At 49.9% G+C, this 22,906-nt stretch overlaps 1 protein-coding gene across 1 annotated transcript in view; it reads right to left on the bottom strand.

Annotated features, from left to right (window-relative positions):
• Positions 1-22,452, bottom strand: part of BACE1 (beta-secretase 1) — a 30,839-nt gene extending 8,387 nt beyond the window's left edge. Inside the window, exons 1-3 of the mRNA XM_032285426.1 lie at positions 21,736-22,452; positions 3,205-3,293; positions 1,532-1,748 (exon numbers count right to left, since the gene is read on the bottom strand). Coding sequence (XP_032141317.1) covers positions 1,532-1,748; positions 3,205-3,293; positions 21,736-21,996 — 567 coding nt within the window. The 5' untranslated portion in view covers positions 21,997-22,452. The remainder of the gene's footprint in view (positions 1-1,531; positions 1,749-3,204; positions 3,294-21,735) is intronic.
• Between the last annotated feature and the right edge of the window lie 454 nt (positions 22,453-22,906).

Here is a 22,906-nt window from a genome sequence, read left to right as displayed (position 1 = left end):
TGCTCCCCTCCCTGTGTCCATGTGTTCTCATTGTTCAACACCCGCCTATGAGTGAGAACATGCAGTGTTTGATCTTCTGCTCTTCTGTCAGTTTGCTGAGAATGATGGTTTCTAGGTTCATCCATGTCCTGACAAAGGACCCAAACTCATCGTTTTTGATGGCTGCATAATATTCCGTGGTGTATATGTGCCACATTTTCCCTATCTAGTCTATCATCGATGGGCATTTGGGTTGGTTCCAGGTCTTGCTATTGTAAACAGTGCTGCAATGAACATTTGTGTGCACATGTCCTTATAGTAGAACGATTTGTAATCCTTTGGATATATACCCAGTAATGGGATTGCTGGGTCAAATGGAATTTCTATTTCTAGGTCCTTGAGGAATCGCCACACTATCTTCCACAATGGTTGAACTAATTTACACTCCCACCAACAGTGCAAAAATGTTCCTGTTTCTCCACATCCTCTCCAGCATCTGTCTCCAGATTTTTTAATGATCGCCATTCTCACTGGTGTGAGATGGTATCTCAATGTTGTTTCGATTTGCATTTCTCTGATGACCAGTGATGATGAGCATTTTTTCATATGTTTGTTGGCCTCATGTATGTCTTCTTTTGTAAAGTGTCTGTTCATATCCTTTGCCCACTTTTGAATGGGCTTGTTAGTTTTTTTCTTGTAAATCTGTTTTAGTTCTTTGTAAATTCTGGATATCAGCCCTTTGTCAGATGAGTAAACTGCAAAAATTTTTTCCCATTCTATTGGTTGCCGATTTACTCTAATGACTGTTTCTTTTGCTGTGCAGAAGCTGTGGAGTTTGATTAGGTCCCATTTGTCTATTTTGGCTTTTGTTGTCAATGCTTTTGGTGTTTTGGTCATGAAGTCCTTGCCTACACCTATGTCCTGAATGGTTTTGCCTAGATTTTCTTCTAGGGTTTTTATGGTGTTAGGTCTTATGTTTAAGTCTTTAATCCATCTGGAGTTAATTTTAGTGTAAGGTGTCAGGAAGGGATCCAGTTTCTGCTTTCTGCACATGGCTAGCCAGCTTTCCCAACGCCATTTATTGAACAGGGAATCCTTTCCCCATTGCTTATTTTTGTCTGGTTTGTCAAAGATCAGATGGTTGTAGATATGTTGTGTTGCCTCCGAGACCTCTGTTCTGTTCCATTGGTCCATATCTCTGTTTTGGTACCAGTACCATGCTGTTTTGATTACTGTAGCCTTGTAGTATAGTTTGAAGTCTGGTAGTGTGATGCCTCCTGCTTTGTTCTTTTTGCTTAGAATTGACTTGGCTATGCGGGCTCTCTTTTGGTTCCATCTGCAGCTTATTCTTGTGCCTATCACAGCCTTCTCTCACTCTAGTTCTACCCTCTATAGGGCTAAAATTTAGACTCCCATCCTATACCCCTGTTAAATAATCCTTTAAATTGATTGTTTCCCTCCTTCGGCTAATTCCTCTCCTCTTTCCTAATTCCTTCTCTGTGTAGTGTGCAGTGTGCAGACAGTGTGTAGGGCCAAGCCCTGTTCCTCTCACCCTGGCAATTTCAGCATAGGCCAGCCCCAGGATGCCTTCCCAGTTGGAGCCGTTGATGAAGAACTTGTCTGATTCTGTGATGGCAGCAATATTGGCACGCACAGTGACGTTGGGGCCATGGGGGATGCTTACCAGGTCAGTGCCCAGCTCCCCTTCCCACTTGCCCTGGGTGTAGGGCACATACACACCCTTCCGGAGGTCCCGGTATGTGCTGGACCTGTGGAAAGAAGGCAGAGATCTGTGGATGCCTAATCACAACTGGTATAGGGTCTAAGTTAAACCTACTCCCAAATACCACCTTATCTAATCTCAGGGGAATCCTAGAGTCTGCTTTCAGACTGCTCAGCAAAACATCCCTTGACCCATCACCCAGAATAGAGTGTAAAGTGGCCTTGCAAATAGATGAAGGGAACTATTGCCGAGGCTCACTCTCCTGTCTAGCTCATATTCCTAGATCTTAAGCTCAGGCTCTCTGAAGAACAATCCTGGGCTTTGTGCATTGTGCATGCTGCTGCTGCTGCAGGGACAGCTAGCGGGCATCTCTTCTGCCCTCTGGCTCTGTCAAGCTCCCAGAGAAAAGGAACCATTGACTCTCTTACTGCCTTGGGACCTAGTGGTACCATCTGAGTGGTAGAGAAAGTGCCAGGCAGGGTGAATGTGAAATTCTACAGCAAGCTCTAGAGAAGGGATTTGCACAAGCATCTCAGCAGAGCAGGTTGGTATTACACACCACTTCTGAAACATGCTCAACATGTGGCAGCCCCACCTGTGTTTAATCACACCACCAACCAGGGCTTCTGTGTGTGGTGGGGGCAGTGATGGAACTGGGATGAGGACCTGGAATGAATGCCCTTTCATCGATCCTACCCGCACCCTCCTCCCTGATTGCTTCTTTTAGGTAGGGACATTAAAGGAGTAAACAGGGAAGGTGGGTTTTGCCAGCTGCCTAGAAGTCCAAGGATAGGATTTAAGCCTCTACTCAGGTTTGCACACACACAGATTTCTCAGACATTTGCTGTCCTTTCATGCCTTCCTCTTCCTGCTTTTATGCTAAGGAGGGTTCCAGATCATCCCTCACTGCCTCTTACCTTAAAGCCCACTTCAACCCCCCTTTCACCAGTAAGTGGAATCCAACTGGTGGCACTCTGGGTGGTGCATGGAGGACATCCTTAGCTTTCAGTTCCCTGATACTGGTCTAGGCAGAGGGGTTTATGGAAGATCCTTTCCTTCATGTCCTTGGACTATGCAAAGCCACCTGGAGTGGCCCCTAGGTAAGAACACAGCAAGGGGAGCTATCACTGAGGTCTGTTTAGCTGGTGTTTTCAGAGAACTGAGACAGAGGGGATGTGGGTTCGTCTCCCCATTCAGGCAGAGAAAATGAGCCCCCTAAGATTGTTCTGTGAGCCCTGGGGCTGCTCTCCTTCCTTTCCCTCCCACAGGAGGCTGCCCTGTCTCAGTACTAGAGCACTTCCTGGCTGCCTCTCAATTCACCTTTTCCCATTGTGTAGCTTCTCTAACCACCCCCTTCACCCTGTCCCTCCTGGTCAGTCTTTTTTTCACCCTTCCCCTTCCCTAGTAAGAAGAAAGGATCTGAGGATCAAGCCTTTCTCTCTGTACCCCTCCCTGACCCTTCTTGGCCTTGGAACCTCCCCGGGGTTCTCCCCAGGACTCACAGCTGCCTTTGGTAGTAGCGATGCAGGAAGGGGTGGGGAGCAGCGCCCACTGCAAAGTTACTGCTGCCTGTGTCCACCAGGATGTTGAGCTGTCAGAGAAAAGGGAGAGAAAAGATGGTATAGACAGGAGACTTCAGACATACCACCTTTATTATCCCTCAGCCCCCAGCCGCAGCCTGCCCTTTGGAATGTCCAGGGTGAAGCTTCATGATGCAGGACTGATCCAGGCTGGCTCCCGTTACCACCATGACCACAGATAAGACCTGGGGTCCTGAGGTGCTGCAGGGGCCAAAGGAACACTTCCCCCTGCACCCTCTGAAGGTTTGCTGAAAAATCAACTGAAAAAAGGCAGATTAGTAGAACTAACATGCATGGGAGTCATACAAAATTTAAGACTCAAAGAAATAGCCAGATGGTTGATGATTTTATATCATCTTGAGGTTACAGAAAGAACGGGGGCTTGGGCCAGGCATGGTGGCTCACACCTGTAATCCCAGCACTTTGGGAGACCGAGGCAGGAGAATCGCTTGAACCAGGGAGTCATAGGTTGCAGTGAGCTGAGATCTCGCCATTGTACTCCAGCTTGGTGACAGAGCAAGATTCCATCTCAAAAAAAAAAGAAAGAAAAGAAATGCTGTATCTGCTTCAGTCTATGGAGTCATAACATTTTGCATATCATCTCAGAGCCATGTTGTATGTGTGTTCTCTGTTCCCATATCTCTCTACCGTCACATCGCCCCTGCTCACTGTGTACCTGACTGATCCTGTCTTCAGATCCCCGCTGCTCCTTTTCTGTACTTCCAGGAAGCAGTCTGGTTTATCCCCTCCAGCTCAGAGAAGACCTATTCTAGGAACTGCACTGGTGAGGGGAGCTGTGAGGACCAAGATGGCACATCAGTGTCCATGTGTGTGGTTCTGTCCCTGTCACCAGAATGTGGTTCGCCTTCTGCCTCAGAGGTGACACAGACCTAGAAGTCCTACTGTCCGAAATAGTGGGGAGTCAGGAGCCCCAGAAAATGTCCTGGTGAAAACCTATCTTGTCAGGGCCCTGGATTTGGCTAAGTGAAGACGGACAGGTGTCTTCTTGGTGTTCCCTGCTGTCCAGCTCTTTCCAGCATCAGTTCTTTTTTTTTTTGAGATGGTGTTTTGCTCCCATCACCCAGGCTGGAGTGCAATGGCACAATCTTGGCTCACTGCAACCTCCTTCTCCCGGGTTCAAGTGATTCTCCTGCCTCAGCCTCCCAAGTAGCTGGACCACAGGTACCCACCATCACACTCAGCTAATTTTTGTGTTTTTAATAGAGACGGAGTTTCACCAGGTCAGGCTGGTTTCGAACTCCTGACCTCAGGTGATCCACCTGCCTTGGCGTCCCAAAGTGCTGGGATTACAGACGTGAGCCACTGTGCCTGGCCTCTAGCATCACTTCTACTTGGCCCTTTCCTCCTTCTCTGATGGCCTGACCCCACCCTCAGTCAGACCAGAGCCATTTTTGAATGTCTACTATATCCTCACAGGTAAAAAAAGAAAGGCCCTGTCCTCAGAAATATGGTAATTTGTAAACTGCATCTCCTCTTTTGCACACTTTCCATCGCCTCAGCTTCTCCCCAACCCCAGGGGCCTTCATTTCTTCATTTCTTCTCACCTCAGTCCAGTAAAATCAACTGACCTTGGCCGGGCGCGGTGGCTCACGCCTGTAATCCCAGCACTGTGGGAGACTGAGGTGGGTGGATCACAAGGTCAAGAGATTGAGACCATCCTGGCCAACACGATGAAACCTCATCTCTACTAAAAATACAAAAATTAGCTGGGTGTGGTGGCACGTGCCTGTAGTCCCAACTACTCGGCAGGCTGAGGCAGGAGAATCGCTTGAACCGGGGAGGCGGAGGTTGCAGTGAGCTGAGATTGTACCATTGCACTCCAGCCTAGCGAGAGAGCGAGACTCCATCTCAAAAAAAAAAAAAAAAAAATCAACTGACCTCAGTTTTGGTGCAGGCTCTGACCTTGTCATCTTGCTCAGGTCACTGTGCTTCTCTGGGCTTCAGTTTTGTCCTCTCTGCCAGATCCTTCCGGGCTCCTTCCTGCTCTCAGTGGTGCTTCTGTGGCTATGCTGACTACGCCCTCCCCCAGTGCCTGCTTAGACTTCTTGGACCCCTCACATCCCCAAAGACTCCTCTGACAGTCTTCCAGCCCTCAGACCCTGTCTCCTCCCTCCTTCCCAGTCCCCTACTCCTGGCCTGGTTTCCATTCCCCTCCCTGCCCCTCTTCCCCTACCTCTACCCACGGTCTCTCTCCCCATCTCTGGGCAGCCACCAGCTCCAGATGCTGTGCTTTCAGAGAAAATCAATAGAGCCGGGAGCCTCGGCAGTTCAGATAAAATCAACCAGGTTAATGATTAAAAAGGCTTTTCACTCACCCTCTCTCTCCCCAGGAACCCTTTTCTCCATTCCCAGGACTCAGCTCCCAGCATGGGGACTGGCCACATATTACAGGGCTCCCTGCTATCACTGGACCCCAAAGAAAGAGGACCTCCTTCAAAACACAGTCCCTGTGGTCTGTGCAAGGGAGGGACCACCCGGCTAGTTCTAGGAAAATATGGCTACTGCTTTACACTGGAGTGGTGCTTTGACCTGGGGGCTCCTGCTGTCCCTGGCTTTCCCTACCTCCCCACTCCTCCCTACAGGATGAGGCGGGGCAGGAGGGAGCTCTCTGCAGGGTTCTCCCGCCCCAGCCTGGAGGCCCTGGGCACTCTTGCTGTCCTTCCAGCCCCAGCCTTTCCCTCTTCCACCTCAAAGGGGCCCAGGCCTAGCCCAGGAAGTATCGACACCCTCCACTCCCATCCCTCTCACCCACCCCAGTACCAGGATTTCAGGTTCCACTGCTCTCTGCCTCCCCTCTCCACCTTCCACAAAAAAAGAAAACCAGAATAAACGCTGGGCTTCTCTCCTGAGCAAATGTCGGGCTGTCTGCCCTCTGCGGTGTGCTCCTGCCCCTGAGAAATAATTTCTGGTCCTGTCCTTCAGCGCCTCTAATCCAAGCCCTTGCCAGTTCTGGGAGCCTTTCCTCACTCCTGCTCCATTCCAAGGGTGGAGGTTCTCTTACAGGGCAGGGGCCTGAGGCATTGCCCACTCATTATGAAACAGGGTAGTTCAGGGCTGCCGGAGTAGAGGCAGCCATGGAGGGGCTGCAGCCGGTGAGCCCAGCAGCTGGCTCTCCTCTTGAGTCACAGGTGCCAGGGCATGGGGCTGCCCTCATCACCCACATCCAACCACACCAACCTGCCAGCGGCTGTCCCTCCCAGGCTCCGCACGAGCTGCCACCTCCCTTCTCAGGCACCCATCTCTTCATTAGCCCTACTCCCTCACATAGATACAGCCACACCACCCTGCCCCATCTCCACCAAATTTGAATTCTTCCTGTTGTCATTTACAGACGCTCCTCTCTTCATTAAAAAAAGCAAAAACAATAAACTTCCTTAATCTCATATCCGCCTCCAGCTCCCTCCTCTCCCTTCACAACCAAAGCTCTCAGCCAGGCTGTCTCCATTTCTTCACCTCCCACGTATTCCTCAACCCATTCTAAAACTGGGTTTCACCTCCATTCCTTCACTATAAAACAGCCCTTACTACAGTTACCGGTGATTTCATGTCACCAAACACTGAAGGTATTTTTCACGTCAGCCTTCATCTTACTTGACTTCTCAGGTCCAATCTCTGTCTCCTTGGCAGGCTCCTTTCTCAAGGCTTGGCCTTTGGCCTTCTTCCTAACAACCCTCTCCTGCTAACCCATCTCACCTAGATCCTGTTGACTCCTAAGCTCCTAACTCTAGCTCTTTCCTCTCCTTTGAGCTCCCGATGCACACGTCCAAGTACCTCAAAGATACCTCAAGGGCTGGACGCAGGGGCTGACACCTGTAATCCCAGCACTTTGGGGGCCAAGGCAAGAGGATCACTTGAGGCCAGGAGTTCAAGACCAACCTCAGCAATATAACGAGACCCCCTCCACCCCTATGTCTACAAAAAATTTTTAAAAATTAACCAGGCATGGTGGCAGGCACCAGTGGTCCCAGCTACTCAGGAGGCTGAGGTGAAAGGATCGCTTGAGCCTAGGAGTTTCAGGTTGGAGTGAAGCACAATTGTGCCACTGCCCTCCAGCCTGGGTGATAGAGCAAGACCATTAAAAAAAAAAAAAAAAAAAAAAAAGGTCAAATTCAGGAACCCAAAGCTGACCCAATGCAGTCCTGCCCATCTGGTGGCCACCTTCCAGTACTCCTTATACTAGTGGTTGGCATCATCACCCATCTGTTCTGTAGGTCAGCAGTATCAGGGATATCCTAACACCTTCCTTTTCTTCACCTCTCTGTCCAGTGCATCAACAAGTCCTGTCCAATTAAGCTCTTTACAAATCTCTTGAATATATTCATTCCTTATTTCCTTTGCTGCCCCTAGGCCAAGCTATCATCAGCTCACCCTGGAATATCACAATAGTTTCCCAGCTGCTTTTGGCACATACACTCTTGACCTGTCCAACCTGACCTGTTTTCTGCATTGCAGCCAGAGTGATCTTTTCAAAGTGCAAATCTGCCTGATGCCCTCCTATGTAAACAGTTTTCCTTTGCTATTAAAAATGCAAAGATGGCCGGGTGTGGTAGCTCACACCTGTAACCCCAGCACTTTGGGGGTCCAAGGCAGGCAGATCACTTGAGGTGAGGAGTTCGAGACCATCCTGGGCAACATGATGAAACCCCACTTCTACTAAAAATACACAAATTACTTGGGCATGGTGGCAGGCACTGTAATCCCAGCAACTCAGGAGGCTGAGGCAGGAGAATCATTTGAATCTGAAAGGTAGAGGTTGCAGCAGTGAGCTGAGACGGCACCACTGCATTCCAGCCTGGGTGACACAGTGAGACTCCGTCTCAAAAAAAAAAAAAAAAACAAAAAACCAACCAACGAAACAAAAAAACGGTGAAGCTTTAACATTTCCTACATGGTCCTTCGTGGTCCAGCCCTGCCTACATACATATCCAGTCTCTGTCCCATACTGTCCCAGGCCCTCTGCTGCCAGCCACACTGGCCTCATCTCAGTTCCCCATACCAGCCATAGTCCCTCTGGCAAAGGCTGTTGCATCGGCCTCACTCTGCCTGGACCATCCTCCTCTCCACTTGCAGGTTTATCTACTTATCCCCTATGCATCCTGTCATCTGAGCTCAGGGGACTTCCTTAGGGAGACAGACCAGGTTATATTATCTTATTTAAATGCTTCCAGGCCAGGTGCAGTGGCTCATGCCTGTAATCCCAGCACTTTTGGAGGCCAAAGTGGGCAGATCATTTGAGGTCAAGAGTTCAAGACCAGCCTGGCCAACATGGTGAAACCCTGTCTCTACTAAAAACACAAAAAAATAAGCCAGGTGTGGCAGCACACCCCTGTAATCCCAGCTACTCGGGAGGCTGACACACGAGAATCGCTTCAATCTGTAAGGCGAAGGCTGCAGTGAGCCGAGATTGCACCACTGCAACAGAGTAAGACCCTGTCTCAAAATAAAATGAAATTAAATAAATGTTTCCATCGAACTTGTCAGTCTGTAATTACACACTGAATCTCACCTCCCCTCATACCAAATTAAAGAAAAATTACTAAAGTGTTCTTAGTATTCTACTAAGGTATCACAGTGCCTGGCAATAACATTTCTTGAATGAATGAATGGTTGAAGGAAAGATAAGGTGAAAGAGCTAATCTACCCTGTTTTTTGGATGACGGGTGAGGGAGGGATCCCTCACTGGCTCCCAAACCATGGGTGTTTTAGGTTATAGGTGTGGCTCTAGCTCAGACCTGCCTTCCTCTCACCTGGCCCCTGGCATGACACCTGCCTGCATTTAGGCAGCCTGTGATCCTGGAGTCATCATCTTTGTTCCCTGGGGTCAGGAAGACCCAGGAGTCAGATGCCCAGGGAGCTTCAGCCTGGGGTCAGAACTAGGTCAATGTCAATCATTTAACAAACAAACGTGCCCCTGAGGGCCTCAGAGGGCAGGCAGCTTCAAGAGAAGCGCTAACAAGCCCCACAGGGAAAGGCACACCTGCCCAGGCCCAGGTTTCACTCTGCGTTCCCCTGCAGTTCTCAGCAGTAGATCTTGGGTGATGAGGCAGGTATGGGGCTGGCAAGCTTAGGGTAAGCTATTTATTCCCCAAATCCCACCTGTCTTGGCCTCAGCTCTCAGCAGCAGACAGTGATAGCCCAGATTCTTCTGGATGAAAAACGCCTTAGGGGGGCATCTGTTCAGTGGCCAGAGAGATGGGGACTCTTTCCAATTCAGAACCATCTCTCATTAAGAATCCACACCCTTTCTTGGTACTACTCCAAGGTCATAGCACTTTTTCAAAAGCCTCTGGAGTGGGGGCTTTAGCTCCAATTCTTCCTATTCAGTAGGAAGTCTATTTTCTTCTGTGTGGGTATCACAGTTAAAGAGGGAAGACATGGGTATGCTAATACCTATCCTTTGTAATTAAAGCAGAATAAAAAACATAAACTTTAATAAACTATATTGTGCTTCGTGGCTGGGCGCAGTGGCTTACACCTGTAATCCCAGCATTTTGGGAAGTAGAGGAGGGTGGCTCATGAGGTCAGGACTTCGAGACCAGCCTGGCCAACATGGTGAAGCCCCGTCTCTGCTACAAATAAAAAAATTAGCCAGGCGTGGTGGTGAGTGCCTGTAATCCCAGCTACTTGGGAGGCTGAGACAGGAGAATCGCTTGAACCTGGTAGGCAGAGGTTGCAGTGAGCTGAGAGCATGCCATTGCACTCCAGCCTGGGTGATAGAGCGAGACTTCGTCTCAAAAAATAAAAAAAAGAGGGAAGATACTTACATTCTTGCAAAACAAGTTTCAGCTGAAGTTGAGATTTAGAAGCCTTCCATTTTACAGCAGAGGAAATTGAGACCTAGAGTGAGTAAGCAACTTCACCCATCTTACACAAGCCACAAGACTAGGACAAGAATCCAACGGTTCTGACCAAGCCTCAAGTGTGATCTTTCATCTCCTGACCTTCCCGTCTTACATTTGGAGAGGAAGTATGTGGCAGATTGTTATACTATGTCAGAGGGGATCCTGCCCTGCACCCATGCCCTCTTGGGATCCCCTTTGACAGTGACTCTGGGCTTAGCCATGTGACTGGCTGTGGCCAATGGGCTATCAGCAAATAATGCAATGTGAGGCTTGATAAGCTCTTGTGCATTGGGGATTGTGCTCTTGGAAGCTTCTGTGTGAAGTAGCTCAGTCTTGCCTCCTTCAGAATGAAAGACTTCACAGAGCCAGAGGCCCAACAGGCCTGGATTAGTCCAGCCCGACAGCTGACTACTAGCTGAATGCAGCCACATGGATGAGCCCAGGTGGGATTTGTAGAAAAATCACAAGCCAGGCCGGGTGCGGTGGCTCAAGCCTGTAATCCCAGCACTTTGGGAGGCCGAGGCGGGTGGTTTTTTTTTTTTTTTTTTTTTTTTTTTTTTTTTTTTTTTTTTGAAACCCCGTCTCTACTAAAAATACAAAAAATTAGCTGGGCATGGTGGCGTGTGCCTGTAATCCCAGCTACTCAGGAGGCTGAGGCAGGAGAATCGCCTGAACCCAGGAGGCGGCGGTTGCGGTGAGCCGAGATCGCGCCATTGCACTCCAGCCTGGGTAACAAGAGCGAAACTCCATCTCAAAAAAAAAAAAAAAAAAAAAAAAAAGAAAAGAAAAATCACAAACAAACACACAGAATCCTGAAAAATAAAATGACTCTTGTTTGAGCCACTAAAATTTGGAGCAGTCTGTTACCCAGCGTCAGATAACAGACACCAACTATCTGAATTAAATCCTGGGATCCTTGACCTTGAAGGCACCAACGGTCAACCCTGTGAACATCTCTTGCCAGTTCCCTTCCCTCACCATGCTTCTTGTAAAGTTTCCCAAAAGCACGATGATCTCTCACTTGCACCTCTTTGCAGATGCTTGTCTGCAACGTTCTTTCCCTGTTCTAATGTTCACATCACACTTTAAACGTCCTTTCTCTCAAAGATCTTGTCCTGATGCCCAGATGAGATTAGGTTCTTCCTCTTGCAGATCTGCAGTAGCACCTGTGCTTCCTTGTCTGCCACTCACACTTTTAATCATTTATTTAATGTCTGCCTATCCCACAGACTATGAGCTCCACAAGGGTAGGGAGCGTTTGTATGCTTATTACTTAATTGTCACCCAGCCCTGAGTTGATGCTCCATAATGATTTTTTTTAATTGACAGCAACTGCCTCATTCCCTGCAGTTAATTCCCATGACCCTACAGACTCCTGCTATTCTTTTTTTTTTTTCCTTTTGAGACGGGGTCTAGCTCTGTCACCCAGGCTGGAGTGCAGTGGCGCGATCTTGGCTCACTGCAACCTCCGCCTCCTGGGTTCAAGCAATTCTCCCACCTCAGCCTCCTGAGTAATTGGGGCCACAGGCACCTGCCACCATTCCTGGCTAATTTTTGCATTTTCAGTACAGACGGGGGTTTCACCATGTTGGCCAGGCTGGTCTCGAACTCCTAACCTCAGGTGATCCACTTGCCTCGGCCTCCCAAGGTGCTGGGATTACAGGCGTGAGGCACCACTGCTATTAATTCTCAGCCCCAGAGTACTTGCTGGGATGATTTTCAGCCTGTTACTGTGCATGACCACTGGGCATAGCGACACCCATGTACCTTGACTGAATATTCACCCAGGGTCCTGTGATTCTTAGAGCAGCTCCTTGGTCCCAGAACCTTCTGAGTCAGCTTCATCTGCTTTTCCTAAGTGATTTCCAGACCTGAGCTTACCCAAAGCTGAGAAAAGGGGCCAAAGAAGGACAAGAGAGGCCTTAAGTCAGCAGCTGGGAGGGGCTTATGTCCAACAGAGTACACAGCTCCTGCTGCAGAGTCCAGCGATTTGGTCCTGTCCAGGTTCCTCCCACCTTGAACAAATCAGCTAACCCTGTGCAAATAGACTCCTTTTCCCAGATATTTCCTCTGTCTTCCACTTGGCTCTCCTGGCTATAGCTGGCCATTGCTACCTGGGAGCAAGCAGGCTACCTGGCGCCACTTATCCCACCTCTGGCTGGTTTTTCAAGGAGTCCCAACGTGGCTGGGTCACTCTAAACCTTATCTAGTGTACCTTTTCCCCTTTGGTGGGATACTCCATTTCTCTGCAGCCTCTAACCCAGCTCAACTAATATTTATCAGTGCCTCCTACTCAAATAAAATGATGGATGTCGACGATCAAAAAATTCATGACAATAGTTTTACAAATTTTTTTTTTCTAAAGCAGCAGAACCTTTTTCCCCTTTTCCAATCATATGCAGGATCCTAGTGCACAAAAGAGAAAAAGGCAGAGATGTTCTGTTTGAAGGAGAGGTCTGACTTCCTGTTTCCCTCCCCTGCCTGTGCTGGCTCTTGAGGCATCTCTTCAGCTCCACCCATGGCTTTTCATTATCAGATGGTAAGTCCTTCCGGTTATCTAACCTTGTCCCACCCACAGGTTACAGTGGCTTGAATCTTCTCTTGCTCTATCCTCAGTTGAAAATGAAGTTGACCTCTGGCATCTCGCCCCATGGCACCTGTGTTGTCATGCTCAGCACATGGGCTTGTTTGTTCAAGCCATTGGGAGATGCAACTCACTCCTTGTGCTACCTATCAAAACCTCCACAGGACTTGGAAAAGAATAAGTGGTGGGGTTGGGCACAGTGGCTCACACCTGTAATCCCAGCATTTTGGGACATTGAGGTGGGCGGATCACTTGAGATCAGATGTTCAAGATCACCCTGGCCAACATGGTGAAACCCTGTCTCAAACAAAACAAAACAAAACAAAAATTAGCCGGGCATGGTGGCACATGCCTGTAGTCCTAGCTACTTGGCAGGCCAAGGCAGGAGAATTGCTTGCACCCAGGAGGCGGAGATTGCAGGGAGCCAATTTCGTACCACTGCATTCCAGCCTGGGCAACAGAGTGAGACCCTGTCTCAGGGTAAAAAAAAAAAAAAATAATTCACTGACCTTGAAAGACCAAGCAAGAAGACATCCAGCCTACAGTGGGGTTACTGTGGGCAGCAGAGTGGGTAGCCCCAGGGTGACAGCAGCTTGGGAGATATGGTGACAGAGGATAGGTTGGCAAGGGAGGAGACAGAACGTGGCCAGTTTGCTCTGTGAGGACAAGGACCTAGGAGTCCCGGCTCCCCCATGTCAGAATCCCCCCTGTACTGCTGATTCCCCCTTCTCCCCAGCACAGCACAGCTCTCCTATTTTGGCTATAGTACCCAAGGCTGCAGTACTGAGGAGGTACTCAGATGCTGTCACATCTTGCCAGAAGAATCTCAGGGCAGCTCCAGAACTCGGAAAATGTCCTGGCTCCTTCCCAGAACTCTCCCCTGCCCAGGCACCTGAAAGAAATGGCTCCAGGGAGAGAGAGTCACCAGGTATGGGGGATTCCCTGAGAGGTGTTTCTCTTCCTGGATTTTCTCTTTTTGAGATGGAGTTTTTGCCCTGTCACCCAGCCTAGAGTGCAGTGGCATGATCTCGGCTCACTGCGACCTTCACCTCCTGGGTTCAAGCGATTCTCCTGCCTCAGCCTGCTGATTAGCTGGGGGTACAGGCACATGCCACCATGCCTGGTTAGTTTTTGTATTTTTAGTAGAGATGGGTATTTACCACATTGGCCAGGCTGGTCTCAAACTCCTGACCTCAGGTGATCCGCCTGCTTCAGCCTCCTAAAGCGCTGGGATTACAGTCATGAGCCACCACGCCCAGCCTCTTCCTGGACTTTCAACTGGAATTTTCTGCTTAGCACTTTATTGGAGATGTCCAAGAAGGGTTCCTGATCTACCACCTTAGTGAGAGGCTCAGTCTTTCTCAGCGCCCCCTCACTCCCCCTAAACTCTTCTTTACTGGTCTGGGAAGTAGAGAGAAGAGGTGTGGAATGACAGGATGAGGGCTCCAGCAAGGGCTTGTGAGCAACCTGAGGCCCAATTCAAAAAACCCAGCTGTGATCGCAGGGACTGGGTAGGCAACTTACTGAGCTGGGGTCTTGCCGGCTTTGTCTAATTTGGAGGGTGGTTCTTTGAGCTGGATGGTTTTCAACCTTCTTATTACAAAAGGTCTTTTTTAGCCAGGCACGGTGGTTCACGCCTGTAATCCCAGCACCTTGGGAGGCTGAGGCAGGTGGATCACGAGGTCAGGAGATCGAGATCATACTGCCCAACATGGTGAAACCCCGTCTCTACTAAAATACAAAAAATTAGCCACACGTGGTGGTGCGTGCCTGTAATTTCAACTACTCGAGAGGCTGAGGCAGGGGAATTGCTTGAACCTGAGAGGTGGAGATTGCAGTGAGCCGAGATGGTGCCACTGTACTCCAGCGTATTGACAGAGCAAGACTGTCTCAAAACAGACACACACACACACACACACACACAAAACCCCAACTTTAAATATATATCTGGGATACATATATATATATGTATCCCAGAAGTCCACTGTATAAAAACAATAAAAACAGGCTGGGTGCCGCGGCTCACATCTGTAACTCCAGCACTTTGGGAGGCCAAGGAGGATGATCACCTGAGGTCAGGAGTTCGAGACCAGCCTGACCAACATGGTGAAACCCCATCTCAAAAATAAATAAATAAATAAAAACAAAGTTATCTGGAGGCTCAGGAGATTGAGGGGGGCAGGTGGGGACGGCTTGGTGACAGGAAGGGTGGGGGTCTAGAGTGCTGACTACTTATCTGTCTCCCAGCCTCCTCCCTCACAAAAGAGGTCCCTTTACAGAACTCTGCCAAACACAGTTCAGAAACCATTATGGGGGAAGGAGAGGAAAAAAGAAAACCCATCTGGCCATTCTTGGTTTCTGAGACCCTGAATCCTCAGTTTCTACTGCTCTGATCATTTTCTGTTGCTTCCTTGTTTACACCTAATATTCCTTCCCTAATCATTTTTCTCCTTTCCCTCTCTGTTCCCTCAAAGAATAGGTCTATTTGCTAACTTGACTTTCATAACCTCTCTGTGGTTGACTCCCAACTCTGCCTGTCCAGTTCTAACTTCTCTCCAGATTCCCACTGTCAGCTGGTGGCTGAATACATCCACGTGGATGACCCACTAGCATCTCAAAGACAACCAGCAAGTCCCAGATCATAGAACACAGTAAGGAAAGGACCCAGTATTTGGACTGAGAATCCGAAGACCTAGAATTGAACCTCGACTCTATTCTTACTAATAGAATCACTTTGGGCAAGACACTTAGTCTCTCTGGCCCTCAGTTTCCTCATCCCCAAAATGGGTATGCTAATACCTATCCCTTGTAATTAAAGCAGAATAAAAAACATAAACTTTAATAAACTATACTGTGCTTCATGGCTGGGCGCAGTGGCTCACACCTGTAATCCCAGCACTTTGGGAGGCCGAGGCAGGCGGATCACTTGAGGTCAGGAGTTTGAAACCAGCCTGGCCAACATGGTGAAATCCCCGTCTCTACTAAAAATACAAAAAAATTAGCTGGGCATGGTGGCAGGCTCCTACAATCCCTGCTACTTCGGAAGCCGAGGCAGGAGAATCACTTGAACCTAGGAGGTGGAGATTGTAGTGAGCTGCGATCGTGCCATTGTACTCCAGCCTGGGCGACAGAGTGAGACTCCATCTCAAAACAAACAAACAAACAAAAAACTATATCGTGCTTCTAAAGCTTGCCCCTGTTGCTTTGTTCCCTGTCAGAGAGGTTAAATAAAGTCAGAGAGGTTAAATAAAGCCATCATCTCCTCTTCCCTCTCTCTCACCCCATACATCTCATCAATCACAGAGAATAACTAGTTAAACGATATCTGAATGTCAATTCTGCCTTCCTATGCTCGCTGCCACCACCCTTTCAGGCCCCTGTATCCTGAGATCCTTGTTTCCATGTCTAGAGTCATGACACTAGACTCTCCAAGTTATCCTGCACAAGGAAGCTGTTTTCCTAGAACTAAAGTTAGACGATATCATCCCTCTTTTCATATACCTACGAGGATTCCATACTGCTTGCAGAATAAAATCCAAAGTCCTGTCACCCCCACAGCATCCCCACCATGCCTCCTGGCTTCTCACCTTAGTTCACGCTTCTCTTCGTGAAGTGGTCCTCCCCACCACTCTCCATATTGCAAAGCTTTCTCATCTTTTGAGGCCTTATTCAAATACCTTCTTTTCCAGCAAGCCATCCCTAATTCCCGTCAGAAGTAGCCGCGTCTCTCTGTGCACTTGTAAGGCCTACTGTACTATTTGTACCAAATGCATTTGGTCTTGTGTGATATTTAGGTGTTATATCTGTGTCTCACATCAGATTGTGAGCTGTCCAAGGGCTAAGACTATGGCATTATTTTTCTCTTTTACACATAGTAGGTGCTCAGTAAATATTTGTTAAACTGAATTGACATCACAAATTTCACTCCTAACAGTTACCTTATTTTTCTGCGTTTGGTCAGTGATGCTCATAATATCAAAATGAGGTGACATCCTTTTACTTCTTTGAGACAGGGTCTTACTCTGTCACCCAGGCTGGGGTGCAGTGGTGTGATCTTGGATCACTACAACCTCTGCCTCTCAGGCTCAAGCAATTCTCCTGCCTCAGCCTCCTGAGTAGCTGGGTTTACAGGCACGCGCCACCACGCCTGGCTAATTTTTCCATTTTTAGTAGAGATAGGGTTTCACCATGTTGGCCAGGCTGGTCTCAAATTCCAACCTCAGGTGATCTGCCCTCCTTGACCTCACCTGAGTGCTGGGATTATAGGCATGAGCCTCCGTGCCGGGCTCCTTGGTTTAAAAAAATAAAAATACTTTCTCCAAGAGCTACAGTCCTGCATTTACAACTGCCCATCAACAGTTCTCTTTAGATGCTTGCAGCTGTTTTCATTCACTCGATGTTTTTTAGGTGTTTGTTCTGAGCTTGGCATTGTTATAGGTTATTATAATACAAAGACTGCAAAATAAGTAAATAAAATTTAAAAGACATTGTCCTTAGGAGCTTGAAGTTTTGTTGGTTTGTTTGAGACAGAGTCTCACTCTGGAGTGCAGTGGCGTGATCGGAGCTCACTGCAACCTCCGCCTCCTGGATCCAAGCAATTCTCCCGTCTCAGCCTCCCAAGTTGCTGGGATTACAGGTACCCACCACCACACTGGGCTAATTTTTGTATTTTTAGTAGAGATGGGGTTTCACCATACTGATCAGGCTGGTCTTGAACTCCTGGTCTCAAGTGATTTACCCACCTCGATCTCCCAGAGTGCTGGGATTACAGGCATGAGCCACTGTGCCTGGCCAGAGCTTGAAGTTTTATGAGGGAAACAAACAGAAAAACAGTTGTAATACATTACAGGTATAGTAAGGGAGGTATCCGCAGGTGTAACGGGAGAATGGAATAAGGATGCTTGTGATCAACTCTTCTTCCCCAAGACAAATGGCACAGTAGGAAGAACAAGGATAAAGTAGGTCTTAACGTACTAGCCTTCTACCTAGCCAGTGTGTTAACCTTTCAGCCCCATGTCTTCTGCTAGACACTGTGAGTGATAAAGATCTTTTTTTTTTTCTTTTTTAGAGACAGGGTATCTGTTACCCTCTGACAGGCTGGAGACTGCAGTAGTGCAGTCACAGCTCACTGAAGTAAAGGCCTTTCATATGGTGCAGGAATTGCTATAAGGAACAAGCTAATGGGAGGCTAAGGTGGAAGTATCACTTGAGCCCAGAAGTTGGAGACCAGCCTGGGCAACACAGCGAGACTCCGCCCCTACAAACAATTTGAAAAAATCAGCTGGGCCTGTAGCCTGCGCCCGTACTCCCAGTACGGGCTGAGGCGGGAGGATCACTTGAGCCCAGGCGCTATGATGACGCTCCTGCACTCCAGCCTAGGCAACAGAGAGAGACCCTGTAATTAATAAACAAACAAACAAACAAACAAATTTGTATACCAATACTATAAGCCATCCCCTCCTGCCACTTTTCCTATTCCCATAGTCTTGTTATCCTCCAGTTCACCCTAGATGAGAATCTCAAAACTATCTTTGATGCCTTCTTCCTTTCCCTTCACACCATGTCACCAAGTCCTGCCCACCTGCCTTGGCATGTTCTCTGCATCCTGCCCTTCCTTTCTCTTTCCATCTTATCATAGCGTCATGCCCTCCTTGTCATGGAGGGCCTCGCACCTAAACTGTTGTGACAGTCCCTGCTGCCTGTGTCTTTCAGTTCCACTCTTTTTAAAATTCAGATATCTCTTCCTAAAAGATTGCTGTATTTATGTCATTCCCCTGCCCCAATAAATTCAAATTTTCCCTTATTATTTTTTTGAGACAGAGTTTTGCTCTTGTTGCCCAGGCTGGAGTACAGTGGCATGATCTCAGCTCACTGCAATCTCTGCTTCCTAGGTTCAAGTGATTTTCCTGCCTCAGCCTCCTGAGTAGCTGGGATGACAGGCACGAGCCACCACGCCTGGCTAATTTTGTATTTTTAGTAGAGACGGGGTTTTTCCACGTTGGTCAGGCTGGTGTGGAACTCCCGACCTCAGGTGATCTGTGTGCCTCGGCCTCCCAAAGTGCTGGGATTACAGGCGTGAGCCACTGCACCCAACCTTATATCGGAAGGCCAAAGTCCAAACCTTACAGTCTCACACTTAAGCTTTTTGGCAATTTGGCTCTATTTTATTTACCCACACTTATCTGGTCTCAGCATAAACCTGTAATATTAACAGGACTGGCTCTCTCTTGTCTCCTAAACAACCGTGCTGAAGCCCCGACATCCATAACTCATCCCCTCATTCATTGTAGCCTCTCCCAGTTTAAGGGGGTAGGGTGAGAAGGAGCAGACATGGACATATGAGTAAGGTGCAATTACAGTGCAATGGGATATTGCGGTGCCATCTGCCCCCGGGGAATAGCCTCTGACTCCTGTCCATCCTTCAAACCATGCTCAGCGCACATGTCCCTGGTGAAGCTTTCCTGGATGAGTTTATCACCTTCTGAACACCTGTGGCACTCACTCTTTGCACTCCTATAAATAAGTGCTTCTCAAATTTGAGGCATAAACTACGGGGCCCCACTGTCAGAGATACTGACTGTAGAGGTCCAGGATGCGGCCAGGGAATTTACATTTTTAGCAGGCTCCAACGAGGGTTTGCAGACCTCACTTTGAGTATCTGCATGGATGACGTACTTGTCCCTTCCACCCTTTCACTTCCACTCTAACTCTATATGGGCAGAAAACGTGTCTTCTTGTCTCTTTGTGGATCAACTCCCAAACACCAGCAATTAATTGCCTAGCACAGAGAACGTGCTTCCCAAATTTCACTTTTACTTGCTCAGTATACAATGCCATCCAAGTTTTCATTTGGCACTTATGACAGCCGTGGCAGGTAGGGAGAAAGGGCATCCTTCTTACAGACAGATGGGGAGAGAGTCCAAGCCACCAGAAGGCAGAGATTGGCTGATGCAGGCTTAGTTAGAAACCGTAGTGCAAGCCACACAGTTGCTTTAGTTGTGGGCTCCTTGGCACTAGCTTCTAGGGCTGGTGCTGAACTTTAAAGCCCACTTTCCTCTTCTAGAAAGGAGCGAGGAAGGAACTGACATTTACTGAGCAATTACTGTCTGCTAAGACTTGACCGCAGGATGTATGCATTATTTCAGGAGATCGGGGAAGTACAGTAATGGATACCCCAGTTTTAAACATGTAAAACGTGGAGGCCGAGGACATCCAAGTTTTTGTGCCTCATTGCATAGCATGGAAGAGGCAGAACAGGCCAGACAAGGAGAAAGTGACTTCATATTTGTTGGAGGTCAGTTTTGTATGCAGGTGTGTTGTTCTGGGTGAAAGCAGAACAAGAGACAGAACAATTAACCCTCACAATTTAGTCCTCACAATTACCTTGCAAAGGAGATTTCATTTCACTCATTTTAAAGACGAGGCAGTAGTTTCAGAGAGGTTATGCAATTTGCCCAAGGCCACACAGCTGAGAAGAGGAAAAGCTGTGGCGGGTAGAGCTGGGATTCCTGGACTGTCTGACCTCAAAGTTCGCGCAGGTTCTGCAGCCCCGTCCTGTGTCATGCCATGGGGTCTGTGCACAGTTGGCACAGCACATCAGTAGCAGAAACAGGAGTGGGTCCCAGGTCTCCACATATCCCCTGCTCCCTGACAGTATCTTCTAGCATTCTGTTTACTCCGGGCCTAGATTCAGGCTCTGTCCTGCCCCTCTACTTCCCATTGGAGGCTACTTCTGGGGAAGTTATGGTGCACAGGAAAGAGGAGGAGAAAGTGGGGGAGACCAGGCCTTCAGCTAGCTGAGAGTAGGGCTGAGGAGCATGCACCTAGGAAGGATGGCTTCTGCAAGGTAATTGGGAGGTGGGAGTTTGTGTTTCTTCCAGATTCAGCTGTCTAAGAAGTTCGGGGAAGTGTGGCTGTCCCCTGCGCCCACCCCAAACACACTCCCGCCTTCACAGACCCTCCCAAGGACAGGCTTCCCAGACACAGATCCGGGGGTGGCTCACAGAGATGGGCAGGATCAGATTCAAGGTGACACGCACCAGCATACACAGAACCATAGTGCCGCCCGGGCCTGGACTCCCCAACAGAGGCGGCAGATGCACATAGAGGTTAGCCACAGCACCCCACATGGAGGGCTGCTCACCCACAGAGGTGCAGAGGGCACCACCTTCACCAGCCACCTTGAAGGTACCTTGGAGATTGTCAGGAAGGATAGGGAGTGCAGGCAGTGCTTTCTCTATCACGGCCATGCCTCCTCTCTCCCCTGCCATGGAAGGAGTCGCACTCTTAGAAGGGAGCTCTGGCTCCTTTCCTACCATTTGTGCTTTCCCCAGGTTCAGTTCAGTTCCCCTCTGGCCTGGGGAGGTGCGGGGTAGGGGAGGGGCTGCAGTGTAGACCACCATACGGGGAAGGGGAGGAGGAGGGGACAGCAGGAGCCTGTTCAGGTCTTCCGGGCTGAGTGCAGTCACGGGGGCCTCAGCAGCATCACTTTGGGGGTCCCTGTGTCAGCCCTGATGGTGTGAGCAAGGGGCTGATCCAACTGCTGCCAGGATTCCTTGGTCCCAGAGGTGCTGGGAACAATGGTGGGAACATCGGAGGAGGGAACAAGGTTGGGTGGCCAACCTCCAGAGTGATGGGATTTGGGAGACTCAGTCTGGGCCACTGTCAGAGGGGACTGACACCTGTTATAGTGCCCCTGTGGCGGACCCTTCACCCAGGTCAGCCTCCCCAGCTGATGTGTCTCTCTTGCCCCAAATCCTTCCTGAGGGCATATGTGTCAGATGAGGAGCAAGGGGAACTAGGCAGCCAGTGAGGGGAGACGGGGAGGGAAAGGGGAGCTTGGAAACACTTCTGCCAACGACCACGTGACTCCCGGGAAATGGTTGGGGAGGGGTCCTTCCTGCTGTCCCCACCAGCCCTTTTGAGTAGGGGCCAGCCTGCGGCATCCCCATCCTGTCTCCCCCTGCTCATGCAGGGGAAGGGCTAGGGCTGGCCTGACCACCTTACCGTCTGCGGGGGGCTGCCCACGGTCATCTCCACGTAGTAGCCCTGCCCCGACTTGCCCCTCAGGTTGTCCACCATCTCCACAAAGCTGCCCCTCCGGCCGGGCTCCTCGGGCTCCTCGTCGGTCTCCCGGGGCAGCCGCAGCCCCAGGGGGGCGCCCCCCAGGCCACTGCGCAGGGGCAGCCGGATGCCGTGCTGGGTGCCGTGGGCAGGCAGCACTCCCGCGCCCATCCACAGCAGGAGCCAGGGCAGGGCTTGGGCCATGGTGGGCCCCGGCCTTCGGGCCCTCTAGGCTCGCACTGGTCCACGTCCGTCCCTGGCGCCTGTCCCCAAGTCTGGGTGGTGCTGGTGGCTTCTCAGGAGAGGGAGCTTGGGGGCATCAGGACGCCAGAGCCTGCAGGGCCCTGGGCTAGCCCCCGGGTCCGGGCGGTGGAGAGCGGGCAGGGGAGATCCGCAGAGCTCGGGAGAAGGGGAGAGGCTGGGATCCGGAGCCCACTACATCGGCACGGCGGCCGCCAGCCTCGGCAGCGGGCGCGGGCTCCCGGCGGGGCTGGGAGGGGCGGGCATGGCGGGCCGGCGGCGGCTTCCCGGGTCCCCCCGGCGGGCGGCGGCGCGGGCAGGGGCAGGGACTCCGGGATCCTGCGGCTGCGTTGGCTGCTCAGGCCACCATAATCCAGCTCACGGATCGCAGCTCCCGGGCGGGCTGGGGAGGCGGAAAGACTTGTGGCGGCGGCTGTCAAAGCCAAAGGGTTTTCGCTTTTCCCTGGGATCGCTGGGAAGTGTAGTCTTCCCATGGCAGGCAATCCGGCTTCCGGGGCTCTAGAGGGGTCTGGGATGCCCTCTGCCGAGGTGGAGTCCGCCCTGCAGGGCCCTGGCGGGAAGGGCCAGATGGATGGAGGGGAGCACACCTCTCTTCTGTCAGTCTTTCCGCATGGAAGGAGCACCCACTTTATGCCAGGCACACTTGCAGGTGCTGGGGCTACAAAGAGAAACGCACATGCACCAAAGGTGGTTGCACAAGGGACAGTTAAGTGATTCCTGCCACTGTGGGTTTTCATATTAAACGATGTGGCATTAAGGAGTAGGGATTTGGGGGGACATCTAGGGGATCTGGGAAGACTCAGTGGGAGAAGGTGGTATTTAATTTGAGTGTTTAAAAATGGGTAGGATTTTC

This window comes from Sapajus apella, unplaced genomic scaffold (assembly GCF_009761245.1).
Source record: "Sapajus apella isolate SASKATOON/1434 unplaced genomic scaffold, GSC_monkey_1.0 scaffold16, whole genome shotgun sequence".
In the NCBI taxonomy this organism is placed as follows: Eukaryota; Metazoa; Chordata; class Mammalia; order Primates; family Cebidae; genus Sapajus; species Sapajus apella.
Note: the sequence above shows the minus strand (reverse complement) of the source record. Positions and strands in the feature narration are given on the sequence as shown.